The sequence below is a fragment of the Eretmochelys imbricata genome, chromosome 5 (genome assembly GCF_965152235.1).
Source record: "Eretmochelys imbricata isolate rEreImb1 chromosome 5, rEreImb1.hap1, whole genome shotgun sequence".
Lineage (NCBI taxonomy): Eukaryota > Metazoa > Chordata > Testudines > Cheloniidae > Eretmochelys > Eretmochelys imbricata.
In genome coordinates this window covers 110352309-110365584 of record NC_135576.1, presented here as the reverse complement: position 1 = coordinate 110365584, position 13276 = coordinate 110352309, and the positions used below count along the sequence as shown (strand labels likewise).

General features: G+C 37.8%; 1 protein-coding gene across 1 annotated transcript in view; it reads right to left on the bottom strand.

Annotated features, from left to right (window-relative positions):
* The window catches only part of CNTLN (centlein), a 282411-nt gene that overhangs the window by 94754 nt on the left and 174381 nt on the right, over positions 1-13276 (bottom strand). Inside the window, exons 13-14 of the mRNA XM_077817689.1 lie at positions 12048-12148; positions 1814-1905 (exon numbers count right to left, since the gene is read on the bottom strand). Coding sequence (XP_077673815.1) covers positions 1814-1905; positions 12048-12148 — 193 coding nt within the window. The remainder of the gene's footprint in view (positions 1-1813; positions 1906-12047; positions 12149-13276) is intronic.

Here is a 13276-nt window from a genome sequence, read left to right as displayed (position 1 = left end):
TTGTATTTATATTAAGATTGGCATCTGAACCCATATCTCCAGTGGTTAAAGGCCAAAACAGTACTCTTCATTAACTCATTGTGCATTAAGCCCTTCCAACCTGAGCTTTCTTTATTTCTTAGTTCTTTAAAACACCTTTTACGTTCATTGTCTTTCAAGTCACTTATGGTAGTTGAAAGGAAACAACAAATATCTTCTGGGTCTATATCCTAAGGCAGGGGTTCTCAACCTTTTTCTTTCTGAGGCCCCCTCAACACGCTAGAAAAACTCCATGGACTACCTGTGCCACAAAACTGGTTTCCTGCATATAAAAGCTAGGGCCAGCGTTAGAGGATAGCAAGCCAGGCAATTGCCTGGGGCCCCATGCCACAAGGGCCCCTGCAAAGCTACATTGCTCAGACTTCATCTTCAGCCCCAGGTGGCGGGGCTCAGGGCCCTGAGCTTCAGATGCATTCTGTGGGGCTTCTGCTTTCTACCCTGGGCCCCAGCGAGTCTAATGCTGGCCCTGCTTGGCAGCTCCCCTGAAATCTGCTCACAGCCCCCCAGGAGGCTCTGGACCCCTGGTTGAGAACTACTGTCCTAAGGTATCATCACAACACGATATATCCACAGAGATATAAAATTATACAGGACCTGGCAAACAAAATTGTAGTTCTGATATATAGATAATAACCTAGTATAAACTTTGTGAAATCCTAGACTGTAGTGTTCAAATTATTTCAGTTACTCACTCTGCCTTAAGATAAATGAATGTGAGCACTTCCTGTTACGCGTGTTATTATTTTAACATGATGTTTGTCATTCAGTAATAACGAGATGACAGACTTCATTACCTGACCATATGGCAAGTGTTACATGTATATGCAATCACGTCATCTGCTGTAAATTACTATACTTCCTACAAGTTAATTCACAAATATAAAAAAAAATAGAAATAGCCATACTGACATTTTAAGTTACATATTTGTGTTTATTCAAATTAACAATGCTCTTAAAGGTTTCATTAACTGGACGAATATAATTAGGCCAAATGAAAAGCTAAAGGAATAGGCCTATCTGAAAAACACATTTTCTTTGCAGCAAACAAAAACATATGGTAAAATACAACTGTGCCCTTTTAAGTGAACAGCTGTTAACATATAAAACTATTTGTTCAAAGCAAAAATATCAATGCAAAAACTGTGACTTATGAATACCTCATTATTGTACAAATAAAATGTGAAAAATGCTGTATAGTAAGTTGGATTCTTCTAAATATACAGTATATCTGTTGAACCAATAAGCCTACTAAATGTATCTACAGTACCATTTTGTAGAGAGAGGTTACATATTTAAGAACTTTTTTTATACAGTATTGTTTTAAAATTTAAAATATGGGAAGTGAATTTATTACCAAATCACTATTATGCACAGATGTGATTCTCTAGCAAAACAGCTGTATGCATTCACATCTGATAATGTGTACAGTTAAATAAAGTTTGGCAAAAGAAAATAAAGATTTCAGAATCCAAAAGCTGTGAATAATAAGCATATGCTCCTATTTTAATTTAGGTAATGTGTTGGTTTATTGCACTTCATTTTGTCTTTAAACACATTTTTAATTTGCTCTGATATTAACAGCATTTATCTCACATAATGCATCAATATCTACTACACTAACATTGATTTTTGACATAATTTTGGCAGTCAGTATTTTTGAATTATGAAAGGAAATTAGAGATAGAAAACAGAGCTTCAATGCATGAGTTTTGATTTTAACATACAATCCTTTACATTAAAATTTAGATTTAACTTGCTGGGCTCAATATCTTACCTTCTGTAATGTCTGATCTGATATTTCTTTCACATTCTTCTTTGGAGTACTGTTCTTGACCCCGTCATCTTCACCAAGTCTAAAGAGTAGTTCTGCCAGAAAATAAATAAAATATTGTGACACACATATTCCCACTAAAACAATACTCAAACAGTTTAAGGAACTGTGTTCTTTAGTTTCCCAATTATAAATAATCTGGTGTATTTTCTTGTCAAGCCTTTTGGTCAGTCTCTAAAGAGTGACCAGTTTTCAGAGTCTTATGTCACATAATTATGAATCTTTGTAGCATCACAGTGTGTTTTTTTTCCCCACAGTACAAGCTTTTCAAAGATACAATAGATCTGCAGGTTAAAGATGCTGTACTTTTATTCCCATTTTCATTCTTTTATAGACTATTCCCTATATGCCTTAAAAGCAGAATTCATTGCCTTTTTATCTACACAGTCACTACCAGTTTTGTTCTCTAGGTCTTGTCCCCTGCCAGGAAGATCAGAGCGATTGGTGAACAAAGCAAACAGTAACAGAATTAGGATGAACTGAAACTTTAAACCCCCTTTTTGTTAAGTGAAAGATCATGTGCTTTACAGGATAAAGCACACAAATCATTCTGTTGTAATATTGTGAGTTCATAAAAATTAGAAAACCATAAACTAGTCAGTGTGAACTTGATTCTATTTACCACTCCAGTAGCCACACTTCAGCTACTAAAATTCCCCCAAAATAAGGGCACGTTAAAAAAAATTGTTCTTAAAGAAAGCACACCTATAAAATGGAAATGTTAGTAGTATTAGAAGGTAAACCAGAACAAAAAAGTGTTCAATTTTAATTTGTTGATTTCATTATTGTTCACAAAAAAGAATAGTAATTCTTGGAGTGACTTCTTTAGGAAAGGTAGAAAATTATGCTCATATACAGGGACACCCGACTGTAGAAATGACAGTCAAATGTTTAGGATTTTGTTTTCTACGCTAACTGAAAGAATTACTCTTAAGGGAAAAAATATCTGTGTTTGGTTTGCTTTAGAAATATCATTTTAAACCACAAGTGGACACTGCAGGTCAGTTAAAAACTTTTGATTTCTAAACAAAGCAGGAGTAGAAGAAAACAGCATTACTCTCTGTAGATTAGCAATCCTCTTGATATAAACAGTGACTAATAAGTTTGTTAGAGTGAATTAAACCCTTCTTTTGTCTTTGGAACATGTCATAACCAATTAAAACTACTGTATTCATGAAATAAATGGAGCACTATTCTACAGATAATAAAAGCTGAAAAAGGTAAAACTATGCATCTGGGAATATGTACCTTTACCTTGATATTAATCTGCTAGTTCCCATGTTATTTCCAAGTACAGTCCCCCAGCACAGTAGTACTGCATATATTTACAACATTCTTAAGTAACACACAAAGATCATATGTAAATACTTTTAATCTTTCTAAATATTCACTCATTTGAATGTCTACTGTAGCTTTAATATCAATATTTACTGTATTCCACTAAAAATAAGGTGATTTTTCAGTCAAAGATACTGATCAAAGCACAAATTATGTTTATTACGAAGTTAGATATATTAAAATAAATATTGCACCTACAGCCATAAATAAGTATATTGTATCTACAGACACAGAATCTACAAGCTGGAAGATTGTTGGAAGAATTATTTGCACAAATTAAGGAATATTATAGAAGTCAGTAGCAACACAAATTAAAGAAAAGCTACAGACTACTGATGCATGGCCATTTCTAACAAGCAAAAAATAAATTGTTTATTCCATGTTGTTACATAATGTTTCACTGAAATTAGTGTGGCCATGAAAGAAAGCACTGCCTAGTGCTTGCCTGTCTGCCTGCAACTGCAGTCACTTTCATCACATCAGCCTACCCAGAAACACATATGGTCTATCTGTGGCAGACCCAAGTAAAACTCTTGAGCTGGGAACACTCAGAAGCCATAGAATCCAGTCTTCAATTATAAAGTGACAACCGTCATATGTGATAAGTATAATTATGTCTCACTGAGAAAACAGAATGAACAAACACCCTTTGAATTGAACACTTCATTTTATTTAAAATCAGCACATCTGGTTTTGAGGTGATTGCAGGAATTGTAATTCAACAGTGATAGCAATACAATTTCACCATTAGGAACCAGACAGTCATGAGAAGCATACTGATGCGGTAAAGGAATTATCAGTTTAAAAAAGAAAGACAATGAATGAAAAAAACTTGGCTTACAGATTTTAGTTTGGACAAATCAATGAAACACCCAGGACTAATGCTCACCTTGCTAGTCAGCATGGGGCACTAGTGGGATCAGGACCAGTGGAAATACCCTCAGGGATAAGGGAAAGGGAGACTGGCTGAGGGAGTGTTCCATGTGAACCTCTCTACCTCTCCATGCTTCACCTTTGGCAGGAAGGGACAATTGCTTCACTCTCCTCCCCAACCTTCTTCTTACCACCCACCTCTTCCTCATGATGCATGGGAATGTGTGGGAATGCAGAGGAGGTGAGGGTAGAATGCTGCAGCTGGTTCCAGGCTCTACGGCTTGTCCTGTCTATTGCCTCTGCCACTGGGCAGCAGGGGAGATGTGGGGTTACTGACTCCTGTCTGGTGGGAGGTAGGTATGTACAGTTTGCTTCCCAGATGGAATAGCCATTGTAGGTCCCATTTCAGACCCACCCTTACCCTAGTTACTTGATCTCCTATGTTGCTGGGGCTAGGCTGATAGACAGTTTTCAGGTCCGGAAGCAATTTTTCCTATCTAGCAAAACTGTCAAGTTGCTATGTGATTTTTTTCCCCATCTTCCACCTGACATCCAGAGTTGGAGAGGAGGGAAGGGAAGGGGACGAGGGGGTTACATTACAATTGTAAACTTGTACAATTGGCAACCTTTGGCAGTTTAGAAAGTGTGATTGAAGACCCTGTAACGGAGTGAGTTGCTTGGGGGTTTAATCCTCAGCACAGCATTGCAAAATATGCTTCTATGTCTGGTGCAGCTTGCTGTGCCCCTTATCTTCTCTCTCCTACCTCCAGTGAATAGGAGGAAAGGAGATCAGGAAACCAGTATCCAGCCATGGTCACATGGCATGCCAAAGACTGTAGAGTGGGCATGGCCTTAACACTCATGCTCAGGCTTACAGTACATCAGGAGCCAATAGTGCCTAACCAGCACTGGAAAAACCCTGCCAGGTAACTTGGGTTAGTTACCCTACTTAGATAATCGTTATTAATGAAGTTGCAGCCTCTCTGCATTTAACCACATTATAGCATCTGTGTCTCACTGCATCTCTAACTTTCCTCTGTGGTCTGCTCCAGAAATGCCCTTCAGGTCCTAGGCCTCCAGCCATCACTTCTCTCTGGGAAGAGACCCACATCCCACTCCCTTCTGACTGGGGGTGTTAGGCTGCAGTCCCTTTGCATTTCACTGTGATTATCCCGAGCATGTCTGACAAACATCCAGAGTCTGCTCTTTAGTTTCTCTCCAAGGACATTGTCAGTGATTTATCAGCAACTCAAACACCTCTTTCAAAGCAGAGTACATTTATTTAAGGACAAAAGCATACAGAGAAAACATCTAAAACAATAAAAGATCTAGATGCATATTAAACATACCAGAAGTTGCCCATCAGCCCTCTGGGGACAATGGCAGAGACAAGTCCTTCCAACCGATCAGTAGGGTCATGTCTGGCCTTGAACCAAAGGTCAGGTCCATTTGTAGAAAAAAAAAATGGTCCCTCTCTCTGATCAAGCTGGCTCTTTTATATCAAAAGCCCTTTCTTTGAGTCCTTGGCTTCTGATATCTGTTAGAGCCAGTATCTGCAAACCATCACAGGGGCAGGTACTTCTCTGGGGTTGTGTACAATTCTAGGGATTGCAATAATCACCCCTACTGTTTTTAGTTCCTGGAGGAGCTATGGTAACCCTCCCTCAGGGAGTAGAACACAGTCCCTAGCTCAGAACGATACATGGAACATTCATAAATTTAGAACAATATAGTTCCCAAAGGTACTGCATGTGGTTGCATTATCTGGCGCACTCATTATTTCAATATCCACATCAAGCTAATTTTGAAGGGACACCACCTCTTAGTGTTTATTTGAGGCAAATCAAAAAGCATATACTCATACATTTGAATCACCCTGTTCATGAATATTGCTAAAATATGGCACAAGGTACATTTCATATTGACTTGACATGGGAAGTTGAACATTAGTCTTCAAATAAGGGTACGTCTACACTGCAATGTAAACCCATGGTCAGCTGACTCAAGTCCCATGAACCCATGTTAAGGAACCCTTGGCTTGAGTCTCTACATTGTATTTTAACCCTACATTAAGACTTTTCTAACCTGTGCTTGAACCTAGGGTTCTGGCATCCACACTGCAATGAATAGACCCTGAGCCAAAGTAACCATATTCTAGAGTCTTTAGCACCCTCACATCCAGTAATGTGGCCATTCTAGTGCTAAGACTGTGTTGCACTGTCAGAAAATTTTACTACCAACCCTGCATGTTACCAGGAACCAGGTCACTTTGTAAAAGGCTTGATCAGTTCACTCTCCATTGCAAACCCAGGAGGCTATCTGATAGTGTGCTTGCAGATTGGTGATCAAAAGAGAAAGCGTTAACGCTGATCCGAGCTGCTGCTGTTTGCAAAATTCCATTTTCAATAGAGAAGATTGCAGATAGTTGGGACAGAGAGGATTAAGAAAGTTGTCCAATGAAAATGTGGGATACTTCCAGCTGACTCCCAGGATCTGAGTCAAGTTGGGCTGCATCTATACTGCATAGCAATTGGGCTTGGACCCTGAGGCCTGGCTTAACTCGAGCTCAGACTCTTCAGCCCTGCAGGGTCCTGGGACCCTGGGTCCGAGCCCTGGGTTAGTGGAATTGCAGTGTAGATACAAAGGGGGTTAGTCTTGAACCTGGACTCAAGCACTGGTTTACGCTGCAGTGTATACATACGATAAGAGACAATCTTTAGGGAAAAATGTCTGTCTTTATTCTGAATGATAAACTGGCTTGCATCAACAAAATTAAAAGGAATATTATAAGAACACGTAAAGAACTTAGTTTATTTACATTTAGTTTCCCTTACATTAAACACTGACAAAATATTTCTTACTTTATAAATTTTATTTTTCAATTTTGAAAATATAGTTTTCTTCTACGTATTTTATGGAATACAATCAATGTGGCTTTCTTTCATTTACTTCTTTGTTGATGCATGCACATCATAAATGGGATGGAATAGTTCCGGGAATAGGATTTTGTTAGCTAATTTATCTCAGTACATGAAGGATAATGGCAGAGACTAGAGAAGCTATAATCTACCATCAAAGAAAATAGTTTTAAAAACTTCTCCTCCTAAATTGGTTTGCTTTTGGAGTGCTAACTCCAAAATTAAAACTATTCTTCTGTCAGTGGTACTTGTTCTCTCTCACTTCTGCTGCTCTTTCTGCTAGCTTTTTTTCGTAGAACTACTTCTGCTGAATGTATGAACTGTTTAAACTAAGGCTATGTCTACACTGGCATTTTTGTTAGTATAACTTATGTCGCTCAGGGATGTGAAAAAACACTGCTCTGAGCGACATAACTTACACTGAAAGACGTGCCGGTGTGTACAGCGGTGTGTCCACTACCGCCTCTCATTGGAGGTGGTTTAATTAGGTCAACAGGAGAGTTCTCTTCTATTGGCATAGAGCAGCTACACACGAGCAATCTTACAGTGGTACAGCTGTATCAATATAGCTTTGAAGCTGTAAGCTTGCTAATGCAGACATGCCTTAAGTGATTTATAAGTGAGACTGGGCTGAGTACAAATGATGAACTTTAAAAACTAAAACATGTCATCTAATCTGTGTGTTTAATTACTGTGAAAACCTGCACACTCAACTGTTACACATCACCTTCTGTGATCATAAAAATGTTTTTATTGTGTTCATATCACTGTAGTACGTGTGTGCACATGTAGGTATATAAATATATGTATTATTCTGAAGGTGCTGTCTGACTCCATAATTAAAACTGTGTTCAATTTTTCAGACAAACTGAGGGTTAGAGCCTTGTAGTATATATAAAAAAAGAACATAACATGCAATATTCAAAATGCTTTTCATCATTTTTTGGTTATTTTTCAATAATTTTATTTAAAAACCTTAATTTAAAATCTCCTACAGCTGCTATTTTAAATCTACTTCTGTTGAAAGTATTAACTGTTAAAATTGAGTGATTTCTGAGAGGAAGTTGAGAAAAGCTAGACACCAGCCCCACATTTTAAAAAATGACTTAAGTCATTCAAATTACTAAATGACTGAATGGGTTCACCTCAAACTTTCTCAAAAGTGGTGTAATTTAGGTTGTGATTAACATCTATCTGTCATAGAAGCCAACCAGGTAAACACATGCAACCAAATGCTAATATATAACATTTTACCCAACAAAGTGTTACGTGTAATACATAGGGCCCTACCAAATTCACGGCCATGAAAAACGCGTCATGGACTGTGAAGTCTGGTCTCCCCCCGTGAAATCTGGTCTTTTGTGTGCTTTTACTCTATACCATACAGATTTCATGGAGGAGAGCAGCATTCTCAAACTGGGGGTCTTGACCGAAAAGGGAGTTGCAAGGTTATTTTAGGGGGCTCAGGGTATTGCCACCCTCACCTCTGCACTGCCTTCAAAGCTTTGCGGCTGGAGAGTGGCGGCTGCTGGCCAGGCACCCAGCTCTGAAGGCAGCGCCCCATCAGCAGCAGTGCAGAAGTAAGGGTGGCAACACCATGCCATGACACTCTTACTTCGCGCCGCTGCCTTCAGAGCTGGGCGGCCGGAGAGCGGCAGCTGCTGACTGAGGGCCCAGCTCTGCAGGCAGCAGCGCAGAAGTAAGGGTGGCAAATACCATACCGTGCTGTCCTTACTTCTGCGCTGCTGCTGGCGGCGACTCTGCCTTCAGAGCTGGGATCTCAGCCAAACAGCCGCCGCTCTCACGCTGCCCAGCTCTGAAGGCAGCACCGCCACCAGCAGCAGCGCAGAAGGGTAGCAGCACCGCAACCCCCTCGACAATAACCTGGAGACCCCGCCCCCATAACTCCTTTTTGGGTCAGGACCCCTACATTTACAATCCCGTGACATTTCAGATTTCAATAGCTGAAATCATGAAATGTATGATTTTTTAAATTCTATGACTGAGAAATTAACCAAAATGGACTGTGAATTTGGTAGGGCCCTAATACAGATACCTTATTCCCTGCTCCAGTGGCGCTTAGGAAACTCGACACCTACCTATGAGCTCGCCTCCTAAGGTACACAAAAAGAATGCTCTTATTTGCCGATCCTTCTGTGGAAGCAGAGCTCCTCTTCTGAGCACTTTAGGACACACCCAGAAATTGCATTCCTGTCCTGCACACATGAGCATGTCTGCAGCTAAATTTTCGACCTTCAGACTCCCTTCTTTTTTTAAAAGACGAAAACAAGGAACAATTTGCAGTAGGGCATAGTCTGAGAATCTAGAAAGGTTAAACTTAAAAATAACATCCTGCCACTGCCCCCTGCACCCCCCAAAAAGAAACACACACACTCGCTCTCTCCAATCTGGGATTTCAGCATTATGAATTTCTTTTTAAAGATTCTTTTCCAAACAAAACACAAAACTGAAAAGCCCTGTGTAGGTGGCTAATTCCCATATGTGGTTTAAACCCTAAAACACACACAAAAGACCCCCAAACCAACCAACCAAACAAAAAACAGAAGTATCTACAAGTATCTCTCAAGCCCTCTGTCCTAACTTCTAAACAACCATCTCGTGGTTCTGACCGTTAACATGGTTCATTTCTACACTTTACTAGACTTAGTTGCATCTAATTACTGCCTGTATGGCTGTGCCTCTGAGTCAATGCTGAAAATCTTTGTTGTGCTTTAACTAAAAACAACCATTGTCTGTCTTGACAAAACCTTTCCACGGATCACCAGTAAGATATGGGGACCCCCATCCCATGATCACTGTAAATCCTCATTCCATCACGCCATTAAAATTAAGCTAGTATAGGAAACGTTATACACATCAAGTTTTCTATGGCTCCAAGCTCCTAGGAGTTCAACCAGAAAACGTTGTGCAAAACTGTCTATTACACCAGGTTCTCTCCTGCTGTGCATCTTCTCAGGTGTGCAGGAGGAGCATAAGAGAAGCAGCTCATCATTGTAGTATGGATGAGTGAGTCATTTTTGAGACTGGACTGGTAAACAGTACCTTTACAAGGCTGTAATAAATTCATTCTGACACACTAATGAGACTTTTAACTTGAAATATATCCTTGGATTTAAGCCAGCTACTTATCTGTAGAAAAAAATATTAATATTTATAATGTTCAGGTATGCAACAACAATTGATAGGAAATGCAATTAAACTGGATACCCACACAACTCAACTGTGTTTAACCTTTTGTTTTCAATCACCTTAGAAGTGCAAGGGACTAATGTATTTGCATAGCCTGAAATTTGTGTGCAATTTTCTTTAAGAAGAGAGGAATATATATTTCAAAAAATAAAGATGTTTTATTCTGTAAAGATTTGGGGTTCTTTTAAGCGTTCAAGTACTAAATACTTTAGAAGCCTTTAAGATTCCTGAGATCTGAATTTTTTTAGAAAGTGTCACGGTTATTGTTCAGTAGGCAGCCAGCTGACTCCGAGCTGCCTTTCCATTCCTGGTTCTGTGTGAAGGTAGAAAAAACTAGAAAAAACAAGGTGAGTGATTGTTTCCTCCACTTCAGTACCTCTTTTCAGGGTAGATAAAAATTGATGATTTTTAAAAGTTCTTTTTAAAAAATCAGATTTTTTTATTTCAATCAGATTTCTTTGATTTTGCTAAGTTTTTCTTTTGAAAAATCAACCTACTTAAAATGAAATATGAATTTAATACAAAATAGATTAAAGCCTAAATTTATTATAATCTCTTAAAACATTTAAATAGAAAGTAAATACAGTGATTCTATGAGTCTCTTTCAAAAACTTTGAATTAATGGCTGCTTTTCTATATAACCATGAGTAAAAAGTTAATTATCTAGTAAATAAGCAATATATAATTCATAATTTTCGAACGTACTAAAAATGTAAAATTAATAAGAATCTGAAAATATTAAAGCTATATAATTGCTTAAATAAATGTATATGGTTATGATGTAGCTTCCTAGGTAGCAAAATGATGTATCAAATTGAGCATAAAGGCTCTATTTAGTTGTACATCAACATAATTTAATGGTTATATCAAACAATGAGAATGCATCTTTCTTTAGAAAATAACTAAAGTAGAAATGGAAAAGTTGATTAAAATCAATTATTTAAATCGAGCTTTCCACTTGGCAATTTAAATCACCTTGATTTAAATCAATCCACCCTGTCTGTTTTGATGAAAATAGGAACTAGATAGCAACAGGTGAGAATCCAGCCACTTGCCATTTTTAGCAGCTGGATGCTTTCACAGATTTTTTTGGAACTGTGTGCCTGGTTGTAAAATATATGCTTTGAAAAAATTTTTACTTTATTTTGTTTTACCAACCTGGCCAACATTTCTGCAGAAATAGAAATGGAAAGCAGCCAACAGCAGACAAAAAGGATGAAGCTACTCACCAATACTGCAGTTCCCCAACAATGGGGCTTCTTTACATTGAGACCTGTGAGATATCACAACAGGTTCTGCTGAGCTTCAGGAACCTTCTAGAAAAGCAGTGCCTTTCTAGACTGAAAAGAGTTCTCTTGAACCTCAGTGTAGTCCCCAGACATTTCAAGTAAAGCAGAGGGTGAAAGGAGGTGCATGAGGATAGGAGCAGTGAGGTGGCAAGGATACAGAAATAGAAGCAATCTTATGGGAATCATTTTCACATATTTTGCTATTTTGGTTAATGTCCAAATTTATTTGGTTATTGGGGATGCTATAAAAATTCAGAATCTTATATTGCAGATTTTATAGAATTTGGGTCTGGACACTACACCAGTCATCTTGAATTTTCAAGATACAAAGTTTTGGAAAACTATTTCCTTTTAGGATGAATGATTACTAGTTTATGAATCATGTAGAGAGCTAAAAAAGAGTAACTGTACATTTAAAAAAATGAATGTATATCTCGGCAGAATTCCAAATTAGAAATTAAAAAAACATATTATTGTGAGAAAAGAAAACCCATCAAATAAAATATTTTCTGTCTAATAAAATATTATATAATTCTACAAATTTTTTACCTTCCCTTTCTTGTTGCAGACACAGATTCAGTTCTTGTATTGTAGCCTTATCCATAGATCTACATACTTTCATCTGATCTAATTCTTCTTCAAGATTCAGTCTACAAAATAGCATAGGCAAATAAGAAGGAACAGAAAAACAGCCAAACACATCCTAATAAAAATATGAAACAAAATTAAATGAAAAACATATCAAAATAAATATTACTGGCAAGGCAACATATATGATTTAAATACAGATGCTATTGTTTTAGAATGTAGATACTTTCATACCTGCTACTGTAAGTAAAAACTGATATAACACAATAGCCAGTAAATTCACAAAACTCAGATATAGATTTTGTAATTATATGAACATTAGTGGTTTCAGCTCCTCCCCGATAAGTACATGCATTCATATGGGGACCACATTTTCATTTATGCTGAAACCCCATATGACATTTTGACAAAGTAAAGGGGCTTTAGTATTAATAAAAATTTGGCCCATCTATGTATATAGGCCCATGTATGCATACATACAGGGTATGAAGAGGAGGTGCAGAATACTAGGAGGTTTTTAAAGGGGGATTGCAGCAGATGGGCATGGCATGAAAGATAGTTTCAGGGATTGGCAAAATAGAAGTAAATGAATAAGAGAGGACTGAAGGGGATAAAGAAAGGCATAGTTCGTGCTTGATAAATTTTAAAGTCCCTATCTAGCATAGCTTTTAGGCACCTGTGCAGTCTCATTGAAACTAATGAGATTACTCATGTGCTTAAAGTTAAGCACATGCCTAGATGCTTTCATCAGGGCCTACATGCTTAATTAGTGAAAGATGGGAATGAAGTAGAGGTAAAACTGTATTTCTATATAATGTAAAAAGCATTCAGAAGATGTATTCAAGGATCACTCCCACACTGGCAAGGGAATGGTTTAAATTAAATAATAGGCCTTTTCCAGTTCTAGTGCCCATGATTATATTGTTCATACACTTAGGGCCACGAGTGTTGGGAGGCACAAATCATATCTCCATTCAGTTGGCATACAACAGATTTCCAAATGTGTAAATTATCTGAAAATACAGACTGTTGTCATAATCATTTCTGCTTAGCTTTAGCTCCTGGAAAAGACTGAATAAATACAATATTCCCCTACGAATGTCACATTTTCAAACTTTTCTTTTGCTTAGTGATCGATTTTATGGCAAATGGTAAAAATAATAGAAAAAAAACTACTGATGGATAGTCTT